The sequence below is a fragment of the Rhinolophus sinicus genome, linkage group LG11 (assembly GCF_036562045.2).
Source record: "Rhinolophus sinicus isolate RSC01 linkage group LG11, ASM3656204v1, whole genome shotgun sequence".
NCBI classification, from domain to species: Eukaryota; Metazoa; Chordata; class Mammalia; order Chiroptera; family Rhinolophidae; genus Rhinolophus; species Rhinolophus sinicus.
Genome location: NC_133760.1, coordinates 53,917,285 through 53,936,147, shown reverse-complemented (window position 1 = coordinate 53,936,147; position 18,863 = coordinate 53,917,285). Strand labels below are relative to the sequence as shown.

At 60.8% G+C, this 18,863-nt stretch overlaps 1 protein-coding gene across 4 annotated transcripts in view; it reads right to left on the bottom strand.

Moving 5' to 3' along the window:
- Positions 1-578: 578 nt before the first annotated feature.
- The window catches only part of KCNH2 (potassium voltage-gated channel subfamily H member 2), a 31,286-nt gene continuing 13,001 nt past the window's right edge, over positions 579-18,863 (bottom strand). For 3 of the 4 annotated variants that reach the window (XM_074315133.1, XM_019712830.2, XM_019712831.2), the window contains exons 3-15: positions 14,259-14,423; positions 13,325-13,789; positions 12,512-12,723; positions 7,798-8,226; positions 6,906-7,293; positions 6,441-6,640; positions 5,732-5,984; positions 4,448-4,641; positions 4,066-4,165; positions 3,193-3,465; positions 2,931-3,117; positions 2,412-2,589; positions 838-1,132 (exon numbers count right to left, since the gene is read on the bottom strand). In XM_074315133.1, coding sequence (XP_074171234.1) covers positions 983-1,132; positions 2,412-2,589; positions 2,931-3,117; positions 3,193-3,465; positions 4,066-4,165; positions 4,448-4,641; positions 5,732-5,984; positions 6,441-6,640; positions 6,906-7,293; positions 7,798-8,226; positions 12,512-12,723; positions 13,325-13,789; positions 14,259-14,423 — 3,194 coding nt within the window. In that variant the 3' untranslated portion in view covers positions 838-982. Of the gene's footprint in view, positions 1,133-2,411; positions 2,590-2,930; positions 3,118-3,192; positions 3,466-4,065; positions 4,166-4,447; positions 4,642-5,731; positions 5,985-6,440; positions 6,641-6,905; positions 7,294-7,797; positions 8,227-10,737; positions 11,154-12,511; positions 12,724-13,324; positions 13,790-14,258; positions 14,424-18,863 lie in introns of those variants that run through there. The other variant, XM_019712832.2, reaches the window with a different exon arrangement.

Sequence of the window (18,863 nt, the reverse complement as noted above, 5' to 3'; positions counted from 1 at the left end):
GCAGGCAGACACCGGGGAAGCTCTGGGCAGGGCCAGGAAAACCGGTGTGCCGAGGGCCCAATGATATAGGGTCCATGTGAGTCTGTGTTAAGGTCAAAATAAGGCCAAGGCGAGGGTTTGGGGGTAGGGGCCAAGACGTAGGCCAAGCACAGCCCCAGGTTAGGGTCAGCGTGGGCTGAGTTAAGGAACGGTGTAAGGGGACAAGAGCTTGGCTGCATTGGTGGTCAGGGTGGGGCCATCTTTGGGGGCCTGTATGGCAGCCAGCAAAGCAACACAACCTGGAAGGGCTAGACCCGGGCCAGCATCCCATTCCGACTGCCTCTACATTCAAAACAGTCCAGATGGTCCTTTGCTATCCTGAATCCAGAGCCCCCCGGAGACGGGAAGCCTTGGCGGTGACCTGTGTCAGCCCGCAAGGAGCTCCGTCCACCACGCACACACACCGCACACTCAGACGTCGGGGCAGCCCCTGCAGGCCCTGTGCGTGGATGAATGCGGAGAGGCCAGTGCACGAGTACACGGGGGAGTGTGAACACAGGACACAGCGCGCTGATGCCACACCCTCCCATACCACTGAGTCTCCTCAGGATAATTATTTATTATTCATAGTCATCAGCATCTCATTAATTATTCATATGATCCTTAATTATTATCTTTAACAATAAGAGCAGTAAATAGCAGAAAAGTCCTTGAGGTGCCGAAGGCCCAGGGCCGGGTGCCTCCGGGCAGTTAGACCAGCTACTGCCCCCAGGACAGTGGGGGGACCACAGACCCCCAGCCACTGCCCGGCCCTGCCCTTGTCCCTCCCACTGGGGCCCACGGGACTGCAGGAGGAGATGGTCCCAAGGGCTGGCGAGGGGCTGTGCCTTTGAGTTCCTCTCCGCTTCTCGGCCAGGGCCTCCCGGGCAGGGCCTCTGAGGGGAGGGGCCCAGGCAGTGCGCTGAACCCTGGGTAAGCCATGTGTCCACAATGGGCAGCCCCACTAACTCCCTGGGTCTGAGCCGTGTCTGTGCAAGGGCTGGGAGGTGAGGGCGCCCAGCTGGCCTGGCAGGGAGAGGCGTCGAGTGGGGCCATCTTGGGGGAGTTCTGGGGCCCCTGGGGGCAGCTCCTCACACACCATGAACTGGGAAACCTGCAAAGAACAGAGAGTATAAGAAGCAAGGAGCTTGTGGAGGGGGAGGGAGGAGATCGAGGGACAGTCAAGTGGATAGAGAGGAGGGTCAGAGGACAGAGAGGGTCAGGAGAATCCGGTGACAGAGGACAGGAGGACAGAAAGTGGCTGGAGGCGACACGTTGAAGGGCCAAGGAAGACAGAGCAGGACACGGACCAGAAAGGGAGGCACTGAGAATGGAAATAGAGACATGTCCTCTCGGTGGGCAAGAAGGAAATGAGGAAGCTGGCAGCTGGGCAGCTTTCGCCTGACACGGGGAAACCTTGAGGCCATAGCTGCTTCTTTCCCCAGGGAACATGGCAGCTGAATCCAAAACCAACCCAGAATAAGAGGCCCTGAGTTGGGACAGAAAGAAATAAGGTTCCTTCCTCCACTCCAGAAAGAATTCAGGGACCGAGCAGAGGCAGGCTGGCGGCCAGGCCTGGGAAGGCCAGGGAGTATGCCAGGACTGACGGAGGGGGTTTGCGGGTGCTGACGAGTCTGCTGTGAGGTCTGCGGGGGAGGCTGTGAAGGGAGACTGGCACATTTGCTGACGTGGGCCCTGTGTCTGCAAACAGGAGCCGGCAGCATATGGGAGGGGGAGCAGACGCCAGAGGAAGGTGGAGCAGATCCCAGGCCGCCTCTGGTAGCCAGAGGAGCCCCCTTCTTGGGGCCCAGACACAGCTGTCCTGTCAGCAGTCCTCTCGGGAAAGGACAAAGGGTAACAGAGGCCCATCTGCCACAGGTGGGGAAAGATATGGGCCAGAAGTGCTACCCTGGGGCCTCGCCAAAGCCCTCGGGACAACCCTACAAGGTAAGGTGGCCAGCATGAGGGCCACTGGCTGGCAATAGTCAGGCCTGGGGGCACCAGTCACACCAGGGACCTGGAACCCTGTCCCAAGAGTGCACTGGCATGCAGCACTCCCCACCAGGCCTTGGGCTCCATCAGTCCCCTCCTCAGAAACCACACGTGGCCATGACAGGTGCCATGAGCAGATCTGGCTGTTCAGGTGACACTAGGGGAGCCCACGCCACTCAGCCACCTGGTTCCTTCACCCAGCAGGCGGCTTTGGTTTGGGGGCTACCCTGCCTTGTGCTTTGCCCATAGTTCCTGAGGCAGACCTCCTTCAGGAGTACAGTCTGGGAGGAGGCTGGGACCCACAGCTGAGCAGAAAGGGCAGCAAAGCAGGTTTGGGGTGGAATTGACTCAGAAAAGGCAGGACTGGTTGCCATGGGCTCGAAGGGAGCTTTGGCACTTACCTGAGAAAACGAGTCCAGCGTGAGGGTGGGGATGGGGCTGACGGGCAGCAGAGGACAGGTGGAAGTGGGGCCGGGCCCTGGGGTGGTCACAGCACTGTAGGCGGGTGGAACCAGTGTCATCTGCCTCTGTAGCAGCTGCAGGATGGTGGCCATGTCTGCACTGAGCCGGGTCTCCAGCCTGGGGCAAGAAGGAGAAGCAGGCCCTGGGTCTTGGCGAAGTGGAGGCACCAGAAACTGACTTTGGGGACCACCCTATGGACGGGCCAGCTGGTCAACCCCAGACCCACTCTTCATCCCAGGTGTGGCAACTGCTAGTGTAGCTCTAAAAGGAAGGAGAGAGTCACGCGGCTGTACACACGGACAGGCCCAGACAAAACGCTCTCCCTTCCCCCTACCATGCTGCCCGGAGCCAGAGATCACACTGCAATATTCCCACACCCCATAATCTACAGACACCCCCCCACACACACACACACACACACGGCTGGGGGCTAGGCTGGACCCCAGGGGCACCCTCACCTGTTAAGCTGCCTCTGGAGGGCATCCAGCCTGCTCTCCACATCGCCCCGGGACCTCCGGCCAGGGCTGGAAAGAGGGATGTTGAGGAGGCTTGGGGTGGGGGCAGGGCAGCGAGGCAGCTCCTGGTACTGGCGGCCCCGACTGTCTCCCCAGAAGCTGAAGATGTTGGACACTCCTGAGAAGGCGCCTGGAGCCAGAGAGCTGGGTTGAGGGAGACCAGGACAGATGCCAAGCCCTGCCCACCCAGTGGCCCCTGCCCTACCTGACAGTGGGTTACAAGTGTCGCTGCTCTTCTCACAGTCCTCGGTCAAGGGTTCCCCACCCGGTGGCTCTCCGGGGGGCCTGGGGCTGGAGAAGGGCACCAGGCGGAGGGGGCTGGAGCTGCGACCTGGGCCCTCATCATCACTGCTCTCAGGGCTGGAGGGGCCACTGGACAGGCTCTCCCCCCACGGCCCCCCTGGCCGGCCCCGGCTACTCGGCCCTGTCCCCGCCCGGCCCGGCCCCAAGGCGGACACCTCCCCTGGCTGTTCCGGGTCTGTGGGAAACAGAGAACGGGGCCTCAGAGAGGGCAGGAGGCACAGAGCCAAGGGAAGGGGACCAGGGCAGGCCTGGGTGACAGCTGTGGTAGGACACCCTGGTGTGTCCCAGTTGTTACTTGTATCTGTTCCCCACTCTCAAGCAGACCGAGAACTCTGGGGGAACGAGTCTGGGTTTTTTCCAATCACTGGCTGCCCACACATGGGCAGCCAGTGGCACTGTGGGATGGGGCTCTCTGGGAACCCTCGGCCCCTATCCCTGGTCCCCTAGCCCTCCTTTGTCCTGTCTCTTCTCCCCTCATCACTTCAAGTCAGTGCTCACCCAGAGGCCAGCCCTGTAAAGACCAAAAAAGGTCAGGCACACCCCTGCCCTGAAGGATGGAAGAAGGCTTCCGGGAGGAGGTGACAGTTCAAGTGGGCCTGTAAGGACGGGCTGCGTTTGGACAGTTGGGGTGAGGAGTGAGGAACACGGAAGGTAGGGTGGGAATGTCTGTGGAGCTTGGGTAGAGCAGACACAGCCCGACCCTGTGCGCTCTGCCCTCCTCCCGCCTCCCCTGGACCCCCATCCCCTCCTGTCCCCTCCTGTCCTCCCGCCTCACCCTTGTCGGTGCGCCTGCGAAAGGACAACTTGCGCTTGCGTTGCTGGTTGAAGCCACCCTCCAGCTCCGTGCTGCCGGGAGAGCCGGGAATCATGTTGGTCTGGAACCAAGGGAGGCGTCAGGGCCCTTCCACGCCACCTGCCCTGCCTGGCAGGCCTCAATCCGCTCATTAACTTAGAGACAGTGCGGAGGGGAGCCCCTGCTCTGGGAAAGCGCTCCCACACAGATGTGACCTCTGGCCCAGGTCAAGGGGTGAGGCTGGGATTAGCACATCCTGGTCTGACTGTACGCCATCTGACAGGCGGGGACGTAGGCCCGAGAGAAGGCCACACAGTGAAGTGGCAGCCACCCAGGGTACAGCCGGCGTGGGCAGCCCACTCACGTCTCGCAGGTTGAAGGTGATCTCCAGGCTGGACCAGAAGTGGTCTGAGAACTCGGGGTACATGTCCAGCACCTCCAGCAGGTCGTCCCGATGGATCTTGTGCAGGTCGCAATAGGTGAGGGCCCGCACATCTCCGTTGGACTTGCCAGGCCTGGCATACAGGTTCAGAGGCTCTCCGAAAATGTCGTTCTTCCCTGGAGTCCACAAGAAGGAGCTCAGCTCAAGGGCGGCAGCGAAGGCAGCAGGTGCCTCTTCCCCCGCTCTTACCCCCCACCACGCCCCCAGAGCCCTGGACACATCAGCCAGCCCCATCCTCCCTTGGCTCCCGAAGGCAGGACGTGTGCAGCGCAGCCAGCAGTGCCTGAAGGTAAAGGGCCAGGAACCTTGGCTCTCGGTGTCTCCCATCAACTGGAACTGGCCCGCAGGACCCGCCAGACGCCCCGCACTGCCCACGGCCCAGGCTTCCTTAGATTCCAACTCTACTTCTCCCCCCACCCTGAAACCCAGGTCCCAGACACTCCCTGGCCAATCACTGTACCCTCATAAACAGTGTTCTTCAAACTACAGATCGGAACACAGTAGTGAATCAATACTGGCATTTTGCTGACTGAAAGAAAATAGGATTGCATCGCTTAGCGCCGCACAGAACAGAAAACACGTAGGAAGGCTGAGCGTTGTGTAAGAAACTGGTTTTAGTTGTGTTTCAGGGTGTTTGTGGAGTGAGAGTGTGTGTGTAATGAACTGAGAAATAAAAATCTAAAGTGGCCCACCGCGACAAGGATAGGACAAGGAGAGGGCAGGAGGCCCCCTGCCCAGGCACACCTGCCCAGGTGTACAGGCAGGGTGAAAGGAAGGGGTGGGGGGAAAAGGGGCAGACTGCCTCTGCTTTGCAGGCAGTGCAGGCTGGGCTCGGTTGTGTAGCATGAAGCTGCAGGAACTTAGTAAAACCAGATCCCTAACCTCCTCTACTGCCCAACTTACAGCATCTGGATTTGGTGCCGCTTTAAGGAAGCCAGGGTGTCACAGCCTGTGGGGAGATCCCGTAGGCAAGCAGAGTCTGGGAAACCCCCAGAGTTCAGCAGCCCCCCGCCCCGGCCCCCTCTGTGGGGTTCCTCTCTACTGTCCCTTGGAGGGCCTGAGCTGGGGTGAATTAAAGGAGCCCAAGGTCCCTGCAGGCAGTCCCAGGTCCACAGCACCACCACCACCCCAGTGTCTACTCAGAGGGTTCGGATCTCTCCAGGCCTCGGCAGGCACTTCCAGCCCAGCACCGAGTCCCCACCATACCCAGGATGGCCACCACGACGTCACCCCGCAAGATCTCGATGGAGCCCCGGGAGATGAAGTAGAGGGCAGTGAGCAGGTCCCCTGCGTGCACCAACGTGTCGCCTGGCGGGGCGTGTGTCGTCTTGAATTTCATGGCCAGGGCCCGCAGGCAGCCCTTGGTGGCCCCTCGGAAGGGCTTGCAGTGCTGCAGCAGCGAGCGGTTCAGATGCAAGCAGATGTCGGCCTGCAGGCACTCCGGAAAGCCCTTCAGCACCTGGGGGCAGGCGGCTCAGCACGACACCACCACAGCCCCACCCAGAGACCCAAGGAGGGGCATCAGGACCCAGTGTGGGGGGAAGACCTGGAGGCCCATTCCGCCTCTACCCCTTCCTTCTAGCTGGCACTCGTGTGGGGAGGCTGCCTCACTGCCCTAAGCCCCCATTTCCTTATGTGTAAGGGGTAGAGACTAGTTCCTGGAGGGGCTGTCGTAACGATTAACCACGATGGCCTGCACGAAACAGCCTGGTCACCACCTGCCCGAAGTGAGACTTCTCCCAGTAAAGGAGCTCCACAGGCAAAAGGAGGGTGATGTACCTTTCAGGGTCCCTCTAAGCACTGTGACCACCTGAACCACAGAGTGTGAGACATGCTCACTGCACCAAGAGGTGTCCCCACCGCCACCGCGCTCCCTCCAGCCCACCGCCAGCCTCTGGGCAGCAGGTGGCCTCACCGCATTCATGTCGATGCCGTTGGTGTAGGACCAGGCGTGCTGGAAGTACTCCTCGAGGCGCTGGCGCAGTGGGTTGGGGATCTGATGGAAGCGGATGAACTCGCGAACCCGCAGCATCTGTGTGTGGTAGCGGGCCGTGCCCGAGTACAGCCGCTGGATGATGGCCGACACGTTGCCGAAGATGCTGGCGTACATAAGGGCTGGGGGCGGGGGTGAGTGGGGCCATCAGCATCAGAGGGACCCACAGTCGCGTCTCTGTGTGAGCACACACATACAAGAGGCACAAACGCACGCCCTTGGGCTCTTCCCGTGCCCCTACCCTGGTGTCCCAACCCCCAAACACGCCATGATGGTGGCCCTGGAGTCTCTAAGTGCCAGGGCCCCACTTGGCCCCTCCAGCATCCTCCCTCTCCTCCATCCGGGGCTCTCCCCACTGCCCTCCACCCACTCCCAGGGCATACTCACAGCCGATGAGCATGACGCAGATGGAGAAGATCTTCTCCGAGTTGGTGTTGGGGGAGACGTTGCCGAAGCCCACGCTGGTGAGGCTGCTGAAGGTGAAGTAGAGCGCCGTGACATACTTGTCCTTGATGGAGGGGCCGCCCAGGCCACTGCTGTTGTAGGGCTTGCCGATCTGGTCTCCCAGGTTGTGCAGCCAGCCGATGCGGGAGTCCATGTGCGGCTGCTCCATGTTGCCGATGGCGTACCAGATGCAGGCCAGCCAGTGCGCGATGAGCGCGAAGGTGCACATGAGCAGGAAGAGCACGGCTGCCCCGTACTCTGAGTAGCGGTCCAGCTTCCGTGCCACGCGCACCAGCCGCAGCAGCCGTGCCGTCTTCAGCAGCCCGATGAGCTGGGGTGGGAGGAGACACTCCGTATGGGGGCACTGCAGCCTTCAGGGGGCATCAGAGGAAAGGTCCCCAAAGACTTCCTCCCAGAGCCTCCTCCTAATAATGGAAGCACCGCCCACATGCTGAGCCCAGCAGAGAGTCTGGTTAATCTTTGCGCTACCTTTGTGACAAAGGGTGCATGGTCTCCGTGGTGAGAATGAGGAAAGTGGGACTCTAAGGTGCCTGGCCCCAGGTCCCACTAGCTTCCAGGACACTGTTGTATGAATTAGAAGACAATGGCCTCTTTGGATAAACAAATGAGAAAAAAGTGCCCCTTCTGGACCTCTCCACCCAGGGAATGGCTTGGGGAATAGCGCGGATGGAGACAGGCGTGGCATGGGTTAGCTGAGGCAGCCCCGGGTCCCTGCAGCCCTCCTCTCACCCACCACCTCCCACCTTCTCTCCTTCCCCCCACGCCCTCCTGGCCTCCGCTCTCCTCCCCTCCCTCGGCCTCCATACCAACCCACCTCCTCCGAGCCAGAGCCAAAGATGAGCAGGTCAAAAGGGATGGCGGCCACCATGTCGATGAGGAACCAGCCCTTGAAGTAGTGGACGGCGATGCGGCCAGGGTGGCTGACCACCTCCTCGTTGGCGTTCACGTAGGTGGTGCGGAAGTTGATGAGAATGTCCACGATGAACATGATGTCCACGATGAGATCCACCACGGCCAGCGGCTGGCAGGCGTAGCCGCAGTCGGGGGCCGCGGGGCCCTCCTCCGTCTCCTTCAGGAGGAAGGCCGCCGAATAGGGTGTGAAGACGGCCGTGTAGATGACCAGCAGCAGGATGAGCCAGTCCCACACGGCCTTGAAGGGGCTGTAGTGCAGGATGGTCCAACGGTGGATCCGTGGGGCCTGCAGCTTGTACTCCGGCAGCACGTCCGCACCCAGAGACAGGACCTGGACAGGTGGGGAAGGTGGGTGAGGGGATGCTGTCCAACCAGAGTCTGGAGCCGGGGAGGGCAGGCCACGACCTTCAGGGTGGGAGCAAGTGACATCTCCGTTGGGGCTCCAGAGAAGAAGCCAAGCAGAATAAGGGGGAGGCCAAAAAGTTTCCATCAGAAGGCCCATCCCTCAGCCAAGTGGACAGAGTCACCGATCACCCCTCAACCTGGGTACTACGGCTCCGTATGCAGCACAGGGACCTCTTGGCTGGCTCTGAGTCCAGGGCACCATGCAGTAATGCCCAGAAGTATTACTCCCCACCAGCGATACAGACCCCTGCCTAGGGGTATGAAGCCCAGTTCTGTCTTGCCACACCCCCTTCCCCCACACACACACACAACTCACACACACCATGGCCTCAGTCCATGGCACTGGCCCACGGATATCAGCCATCCATATTCAGGCCCCTTGACCCCCAGAGGGGAGACACCAGACACTCCCACCCCTTGCTCCTGCAGGCCCCTCTCCCCAGGCCTAGGCAGCCCTCCCACACGCCTACGAAGATACACAGAAGACCTAACCCAGCCATAGCTGTGCCTACCTGTACACAGGGACATGCACAAAGGTGTCACACCTAGCCCTGCACAGGCTCACCTTTCAGGTTCTGGCCCTCGACAGTCAGGCAGAGGCAGGCTCGCTATCCAGACCAGGTGGCAGCAGCCATGCCACTCTTTCTCCCAAGCCAGACTAGGAAGAGCTGAGGCCAGCTTTCCCACACTGTCCCTCAGTGTTCTCTCCCTGCCTCCCAGAATCTTCCCTCTCAGACATCTGACTTAACCCAAGAGCCCCCTCCCCAAGCTCTCCCAGCCTGGGAGGCCTCACACACCCCGACCCCAAGGTTGCCAGTCCTGCTCCCAGCAGCACTGACTACCAGGTCTCCACATCCTCAAGCCTCTGAGGGGTGAAGCATCAAAGAGTCCCACTCATATTCAGGCGGGGGATCTCCTAGACCCACCCTCACCAGATGGACTGTCTGGAGAACATCTTAAAAGAATTAACTGGAAGTTCAGACGGGCCATAGTTAGGGGTTTGGCTACCCTGGACTGGCCATGGGGACTCCAAAGGCACATGATGGGTGGTGAGGGAAGCTTCTGGAGCCTGGGGCAGGGGAGGGAGCATGTGGCCCCCAGGCCCCCACTCTGCCCTGCCTTCAGCCCAAGATGCCAGCTCCTTGAGGCAGAGAGCAGGGGGCGGTGACCTTTCAGGGATAAGTGGGGATTGAGCAAAAGGAACTGACCAGGGCCACCGCAGACAAGGGGACAGAAGAAGGTAACTGCAAATGGAGGGGCATCCTCCCGGTGTCTCAGAAGCTGAACCAAACTTGACAACAGTGATCTTGCCCCTAAGTCTGTCCACAGTCGGACCAGCACCTCCCCTGTGTGTGTGTGTGTGTGTGTGTGTGTGTGTGTGTGTGTGTGTGTGCGTGCGCGCGTGCACGGCAAGCCTGGGACAGAGACCTGCACCTGGAACACCTTATCTCACCAGGGCCAGGCCTCGCTCTGCACCCACCAGCTTACCATATGGCCTTGGGCCAGGTGTGTGACCTCCCATGACCTGCTGTCCCACAGAATACTGAAGCTCATTTAAGCCAAACCCTGGGTCCTCACCTGTGGGTGAGAAGGATCCCCCCCATACCTGTCCCCCAGCTGGCAGAAGCATCTGAGCCAAGGCAGAGAGCTTAGGTGCCAGGTGGTAGTGGCAGGGGTGGGATTCTCAGACTCACCCCTGAGCCACCTCCAACGCCCCTCTGCAGCACTCCCCAGCCTACTCCAGGCTCTCTGACCCCGGGGTAGAGAGGTGGTTCCCAGAAGGTGTCTGTCTACAGTCATCGGCCTGGGGGACCATGGGGCAGCCACCAGCACCTCAGGCTGCCCTGGAAGAGGTGAGCCAGGTGCCTCAGCTAAGCTGCCCTCACCATTGTCCAGTGGCCTCTGACCCCCACCCCGCTCAGACTCCAGCCCCGAAACCTGGACCCATGAAGCAGCCCATGCCTCCCTCACCTGCCCCAGGGTCTACCCCCAGCACGTGGAGAACAGGAGCAGTGGAGCCCACCGCCTCCAGGCCGGGCCTGGCTGCTGCCCACTGCGGGACGTGGGGTGGGAGCAGGAGGCACACGCTCCTCTCTGTCCCCGTCCGTCTCCCACCATTGTCTCTGGGCATCCATTTCATTCCTGCTCTTCCTCTCCTCCCTCTGCATTTCGAGCTAGAAGATTGTGGGCCACAGAAGCCATGGGTAAGGGAAGCCCTGGCAAGGAAAATACTGCCTACCCAGGTCCAGCGGGCCTGAGGAAGAGCGGGCGGGAGCCAGGAGTGGGATGAGCTGGGTTACGGGGGACCCCCTGGCTCCCAAACCATCCTGCTTCTCAGACGCTCTCTCCAGCCTGGAGCCAGAGCCCTCTGGGCTGCACCCCAAACCAGTGCCCCAGCCCCGGAAGGGAGAGGGAGGGGTTGGAGGGGGTCACCTACCTCCTGGGCCACCAAGCTGGAGATGCGAACGGCCCGCCTCACCCGACCTTTCTGGGCCCTGGGCTGCAGAGCACCTGTGCCGCTCGCCTGTCTGGCTGGGGCGGCCATGGAGGACTTGGCTGCCCCCAGCCTGCCTGCCCTGGGGCCCGAGGGCCCGGCCAGCCTCTCACCTGCGCCCCAGCAGCGGTCCCAGTCCAGACTGCACCCCAGAGACTGGCGGCCTGGCTCCCAGAGCAGCCTCTGGCAGGAAGCCAGGGTCGCTGAGGCTGGGCCCCAGGGCTGGGGTCACCCTGGCAGTGAGCATGGACAGCAGCCCGCCTGGCTCAGGCTGCCCATGGCCCCCTGGTGCGGGCCCAGCTGCCAGGGCACTGCGCTCTGCCTGCCACTAGCCCAGCAGTGACGCCCGCCGCGGTTGGAACCTGGGCTCCTCCGGCCGGCCCCTCCTCCTCCCTGGTTCCCACCCCCACCCCGCCTGCCTGGCCAGCGGCCCCCTCCCCCGCGGCCGCTCCAGGCTCCTGCTGCAGCCGCTCCCGCAGCTTGCACCCCTCCCCCGCCCCCAGCAGCCCAGCCTGTCACCGCAGATTAATGGTTGCCCCGACACCCCCGCCCCGCCAGTCCAGTGCCCAGCCAGGCAGAGTCAGACACCCAGAGATGGAGAGACTGCCCAGAGACCAAGAGAGCCAGGAACACACGCGCACGCTGACACACAGACGCACACGCACAGACTACAAACACAGGGCAGTGTCGCTGGCCAGGAGCAGGGCAGATGTCCAGGCTCCAGGTGGAACAACAGAGAAGCAGGGCAGGAGGGGAGAGGGGTACGACGCAGCCAGATATGGGCCTGGGGTGTGGGGGAACGTTCTGGACTCAAGGCCAAGGGGCTGGAGACCTGGCAGGGACCCAGAGAGCCAGAGGCGGCGGGAGCAGGGCCAGGAGAAGAGCGGAGGAGGCCGGTGGTGGCATCTCCCTCATGTGGGCCAACTCGGGGGAGCTGCTGTGGAAGGGCAGGAGTGGGCAACAGGGACTAAGGCAGGGGAGGGACAGGAGCCCCACTGTCCCGGGCTTCTCACCAGGGGTGGTACAGGCGATCTTGCTGCCAGGAAGGGGCAGACCAGGCTGGCCCTGCCACCAGGAGTGCGGGCACTGCCCCAAGAGGCTGACGGTCTTCTCTGGCCCAGAACTCAGGGACTTGATCCTTCCATATCCATGCACCCACCCTCATACCCTGCCCTCCTGATACGGGCAGGAAACCTATCCTCCCGACATGCTTCGAGAGCATGTGCAGGCACCTCCAGACCAGCCTGGCCCTCGCACCAGGCCCCCACCCTCTTCCTGGCTCATCACCTTGGCCTGGAAGAATCAGGACACCCAACCCTGACCTCTGTGGTCCCCTCTATTTCAAAGCCTCCTGTCATGTGCCACCCAGCACTTTCCTCACCACACTGTGAGCAGACCCTGTTATGCCCCTGGGGCCACTTTCTCCCGCCCACCCTGACCCAGTCAGGTGGCCAGCCTCAACTGCACTGTCCTCCCTGTGACCCTCAACCTGTCCTCTGTCCCTGCCCCATCCCGAGACCACCTCCCCTCCAGTCTCCATTTCTCCTGGATCTCCCGAACTGTCCTCATACCTCAGTTCTGGAACCTCCCAACCCCACCCCAGCCAACAGGCCCTCACTGACTGGACCCCTCCACCACCCCACCTTTGGCCAAAGCCCACTCCCACCCATTTCAAGCTCCTCCAAGCTGAGGGGAGAGCCAGGAACTGGGCACCTACCTGAGTGACCTTCTCAGTGACATTGTGGGTCCGCTCCTTTATCTTCGGTGCTATGATCTCCCGGTCACTGGTGGGTGAAGCCAGGAAGGGGTCGCCCTTGAGATCCACAAAGTTGAGGGTGATTTGGGGAATCTTGCTAATGGTGCGATAACGCACGAGGTCCGAATCTGACGTAGAATTAAGCAGGCTGCTGCGCAGGGGGTGCATGGCCCCTGGAGTGGAGGGGAAAGTGGGGTCAGGGTGGCAGGCAGGGGGTGCATGGCCGCTGGAGTGGAGGGGAAAGTGGGGTCAGGGCGGCAGGCAGGGGCAGACACAGAACTGAGGTGGAGACCAGGCCCTACAGGAGCCAGGCCATGGGGGTCAGTGTGCCATCGAGGCCAGCTCAGGAGACAGGGGCAAAGGCACTGAGAAACAAGTGAGGCCAGGCTCCTCCCCACTTGAAGAAAGCACAGCATGACAAAACTATGAGATGAGAGGAAGAGGAACCTCCGTAAGGGTCTGTTCACCAGCCTGGCCAGAGGGCCAGGTGGGGACAGGGACCCAGATGCCTTTCTGGCCCTACAGACTGGGGACGGCCCTCCCTGCTCCAGGCCATCTTGGGGTATCAGCTCCACGAGCCCGCTAAGGCTCTGAGAGTAGAAGAATGTAATGGGATGAATGGACATTTAATGGAGTAAAAGTCCACTTAATGAGATTAAATAAGTGCTTAATGGGCTTTCCATCTCCCAGGCACCCAGGATGGGGCGGAGACCGAAGGAGAAGCGGAGATTCTGGAATGGGGCAGGCCTGGCGGGTGGAGGAGGGTGTCCTCACCGGTGCTGGCGTGGCGCGGGGGCGGAGGCAGCGCCCCGGTGCGCATGGCCTCGATGTCGTCGGCAGAAGAGGCTCGGCGAACGCTGGCGCAGCTCTCTCGGGAGCGCGTCCGGGCCAGGCTGCAGCTGGAGCCCGAGGCATCGGGGTTCAAGCTGTGCGCCCTGGGCGACGAGTGTGGGCCGGGTCCACCGGCAGGCGGAGAGCTGGGGCCCACCAATGCACGCCGCTCGTCCAGCCCTGCCACGTGGTTATCCATGGCCGTCACCTCGTCCAGGGCCAGCGACTCGCTGCTGGGCACCGCGGGGGTCAGGTCCACATCCACCACCACGGCCCCGGCCCCGGCCCCGGGGGCGGACGCACCGCTTGAACTGCCCGCACCACCCGCACCGCCAGGCCGCACCGATGGCTCGCGGGCTGTCAAGGCCAGCAGAGCTGGCAGCTTCAGGCGGAACGTCTTGGCGCGACCTGCGGGGAGGAGGAGGTGTGTGGCCTGGGGACACCAACAGCCTGGAGCTGGAGCCCCTGCCACCCAGTGGAGGAAAGAGGGGAAGCGGAGCGCTGACAGCCGTGCACTCCTCCACCCCCACCTCCACTGCACACAACTCAAGTCCCCCAAAAAGTCTAGAATACAGTGTTAGCCAAGGCTCCGAGGACAAACGACTATTTCTTGAGCTACATGTCACCCTGGATTGTACACAAACCATCGGTGACTCTCAAAAGCATGCTGGTGGGTATCATTAGCCCCATTTTAGACGTGAGGAAATGCAGGCTTAAATGAGTTGTGTGACTTGCTGGAGGCCACACAGTACATGGTGCCAACCTCTGAAGGGACCCCCCACACACACGTCCCTTCCTACATGGTATGTATCCTCATAGCCCCAGGGAAGGGAGACCTTACCTTCCTGCACCAGCCTGAGAGCCCGGCTGCACCTACCTGGAGCCAACCAGCTCGTGGGGGGGCCGCGGTGATTGGTGTCACGGGCCAGGGACCCCCCCATGTCCTTCTCCGTCACCACCTCGAAGTTGAGGATGAACATGATAACAGCCCCATCCTCATTCTTCACGGGCACCACGTCCACCAGGCACAGGAAGCAGCTCCCTACAGAATAGGGACATAACCACTGGGGCACCAAGGCCTTCTGTGGGCAGGGCAGAACCCTGAAGGGGCCTGTCTCCTTCTGCCTCCCCCACGGCCCCACACACAGTGCCACCTCCCCCTGCCAGGGTCTCCTGCCCCAACCTGTCCTCCCACCAGACGCTGCCAAACTGAGCTTCCACCCCCCACCTGCCCGCTGCAGTTTGCTGCTGGCAAGGCTCTCCCTTTCTCTCCACCTGTCTCGCTTCTGGAGCTGTCTCTTCCTATGCACATTCTCCCTCACACTGCTCCTTTTTCCCTCCACCTTGTCATCTCATTTTCCCTAGTCTCTCAGTGTATGCCTGCTTTCTCTCTGTAAGGCAGTGTGGCGTGGTAGTCATGCCCTCAGACTTTAAGCCCAGGGTCTCTGGGCTCAGAATCCAGCTCTGTTCTTTAGTCATTTACGCATTAGTCTTAAATGTTTTAACCTTCTGGTGCCTCATTTTCCTCATCTATAAAATGGGAATGATAATAATGCCTTTCTCATGAGTTGCAAAGATTAAATAAGTCAACATATGCAAAGCACCTAGGGCAATGCCTGGCATGCCATGAACACTATACACAGGTTAGCGATTTCTTGTGCCCATCTTTGCTCTGTCTATATTCGTCCCCAGTTGTGGGGACGCAACAAGATATGTTCAGCAAAAGTTTCAAAATCTTTACAGCAACTTGGCGTTTCCATGATGTCCAAGCAAGTGATTTTGTATTTCACAACGGTATTGGCCTTGGTCTGTGACATATTAGAAATAAAGGGAAGTGACCCTTCACCGGAGTTGAGACGCACTGCTTCTAGGTCCTACTTACATCTCTGTCTGTCTGGTCACCAGAGCCCCATAGCAGGTGAGGACAGTCCACCAGGCCAAATACACCCAGTCTACCCCTATTCCCTGCCCAGCACACTCCCCCCTGCTGATTCCAGGGAGGAGGGCACACCCAGTCGCCCTCCCCGCTGCTGATTTCTCAGAGACCCTGACACACATGTGAACATCTGTTCCTCCTTCTCTATTGACCTTGTGGGACCAGGCATGTCCCTCATGTCCCTCTCTCCCCAGGACAGAGACTTCTTTCTTTTCTCACTTCCCCTACTCATGTCTTCTCTGAACTATAGGGGCCTAGCTCACCAGTGTCTGCATCCCCTCTGACAGGCCCAGTACCTAGAACAACACACCAGGGAGCAGGCCCTGACCAGGGGAGGTCATGATGGGACAATGCTGACAGTGAGGGAGGGGCCCAGGATGGAGAGTGGTAGAGAGGAGGTGACGGTGGTGAATCGAGTCAAGGGAGAGGCCAGCAAGCTGGAGGGGCGCTGGATGGTGTTTGATGCCTGCCACCAAGCCCAGGGTGGGGTGTGTGCCTGAGCAACTTTAGATATGGCCTGAGCAGACAAGGTACAAAGGCCCTGATTCCTATAGACCAGCAACTCTAATAGCTGATCTTCTGAAGGAGGAGAGCTTCTGAAACCAACTGAAATAGGATGGCACTGGAATGAGGGGGCTGGAGCAGGAGAGGGGCTGGCCGGAATTCTCCACCCTGCCCAAAGCCTTTCCACTCGCTGTATCCCAGGCCCTCACGGCTCAGCCCTCAGGACCTGGGCTGGAGGACTCTGTGTGGGTCTCCAACAGACGCTCCTGTCCCCTGACCTCTGGCCTCTGACATGGCCCAGCTGAAGCATGGCTGTGGTATTGGGAGCTGCAGGGGGCCGGGCCCAGCTGGAGACCATTTGGCACTCAGACAGCCCGCCTAGAATTTATGTCCTAATATGGTGATGGCCGGCAACGGCCTGCACAGGGACTGGCCCTCTTTGGGACTAAGGAGAGGCCACAGACCAAGAAACCTTAGCCCTGGAGACCCCCAACCCCCACCCCGTGAACCCCAGTGATCCAGCCCATGATCCTCATTCCTCACCAGGAAACTTGTCCCAGGGAAGTCCAGAGTCTGGACCCTGGAGAAGCCCAACCCTTCAGGACAGCCTTGGGATTCTGAACTTGAGGCCTCAGCCTCCTGCCCACTCCATTCAGGAGTCTCAGCAGGAGAGGCCAGAACTGCCCAGGACCCTGGCATCACACCCCCGGGCAGGCTGCAAAGACTCCAGGTAGAAGCCGCCTGACAGCTCAGGCTCACCCCAGACTCTCGACACACACTCACACACAGAGCCCCCGTGGCCCTCTCCCTTTGTGACATTCAAGGAATTTTTCCTTTCAAATAACCCTGTCAAAGCCCAGCATATTGCAAAAATGTGACCTGGAGCCCTGCCTGATGGCTGCGGAGGGGCGGGGAGGAGGCTCCAGCTGCTATTTTCAAGGGGACATGGAAGGAAGGAAAGCGGGTGGCCCGAGTCAGCCAGGGCTCTCTGAGGCTCTGCCTCCCACCATCCTGTAAGGTTGGCTGAATCTTCTGTGAGCTGCCACATCACCCACCCCCAGCCCTCCAGCCAGACCTGCCAGGGGATCCCATCCCATCACGGGCTGGGATTATGAGGGGCAAAATCCCTGAGGGCAGCTAAGGGTCAGCCAAGCCCGGGGTGGGGCACAGCTAGTGCAGAAAAAATCACAGCCTGCGGACAGCTGAAAAGAAACGCTGGGAGTCAGTGGCTAAGTTGCTTCTGGGGGCCCTGAGCTGGCCCTTGCGCACACAACAGTGCCTCGCCCCCCACCAGCCCTGCTGCTGCTGAGCCCAGGCCCCCTCATCCCTCTGCTAGCTTCTCCCTCTGCTCTTGCCCTGCCCCCAGAGTGGCTCCCAGAGGAGCAGAGGCTGACTTCGTAGGCGCTAGGCTGCAGTTCCTCGGAGAGCCACTCTGTGGCAGGCACAGCCCACACTCCTGAGACAGCCAGTGCCGGGAGCTCTCCAGGAAGTAAGGGAGGGATGGAAGAAAGCAGAAGAACCCCCACACTGCCCGTAGAAAGGCCGCGGGGTTCCCCAACACAAAGTGGAGAGCATGGGCTGCGGAGTCAGGTGGCCTCTGCTCATTGTGTCGGAATGACCTTGGGTAAGTCACCTCCTCTCCCCGAACCCCAGGGTGCTTGTATGTAGCATGGGGGAGGTCACTCCCACCCCACAAGGCTGGAGGAATGAATGACATGACATGTGTGAAGCAGAGACTGGGCCCATGGGAGGTCCTGATAATAGGAGAAGAAGAGAGGGAGAGGTGGGTGGATGGGTCTCAGCAATGCAAAGGCCCCTGGGGCCACCTGGCTCCTGTGGCTGATGTGAAGAACACTACTCACACACCCCAAACCCCAGCCCCAGCAGAAGAGTCCTGGCTCTGGGTCAGGAGGCTGGGTGCCCAGCCTTTGCCTGCCTCCTGGGATTCTAGGCACCCTGTCCCTGTGGGGATGGAAACAAGGAAAGAAGATGCAGTCACACATAGACAGAGGTCATGTAGCTCACAGCAGGGGAGCGGGAGGGGTAGTAGGAGGGGCCCTGGGGGAGAACCAGGCCTGGACACATTCCAGCTGTAGCAGGCACAGCTCCTCCTGACCCCAGAGAATGCCATGGTTCATCAGAACACAACGCTGGCTTGCTTTCATCTGGTGCCAACCCACGCCCAGCAGTACCCCCAGGGACATTGTCCCTGCCCAGCATCCCAACCCATCCAGGGGCCCCACCCATAGTCCCAAACCTGATTTCCCACCTCTGGGCACCCCTGGCCTCAGCTGGGCCCCAGGCAAGAGCCACACTCGGCTTTAGCGGGCGTAGGCCTTATCCATCAGGGCAACACAGGATGGGGGGAGGCTGGCAGGGACCCTGAGTGTCCTTGAGAAAGCTTCCTCCCCCACGAGTACTCACTGAGCGCATGCGTGTGAAGCCTTTGGGGCAGCATGAACAACACGGGCCTGGCACCTGCCCTCACTGAGCCACAAACTCAACAGGACCCCAGTTTGGAGCCTGGGTGAGATGGAGGAAGCGAGAATAACCCAGGAAGAGGGAGGAGCCCAGGTAGTAGAGCTGATCTGCTGGACCATCAGGACACTTGGTCAATTGCTGTGTGACTGTGGGCAGGTCATCCACCTCTCTGAGCTTCAGACTCCCTGGGGGTACCACCAGGACAAGTGATTCCTGCCCTGGGTGCCAGATAACATGACAGATGGCCTTGTGGAAGCATCCAGAGCTGTAACAAGGCAGGATGCCAGGTCCCTGCAGGGAAGGTGACCTCGGGGAAGCAGCCATCCTAGCCCAGGTCACCTCCCTGCCTCATTCCCAGCAGGAAGAGCTGGGCCCAAAGTCACTCTGAGGGCAGGAGGCTGGGGCCCCAGTCGGCCCTGTCCGCCCCCAGGCAGAGAGGCTGTCTCCGTGCAGCCCAGGGCTGTGCAGTGTCAGGTTATATTTAGCCTGGTGGCGGCGACAGGAAGATGCAGAAGGAGCCGCTCCTGGACGGGGGCCACCGTGTCGCTAACACTGCTCTCA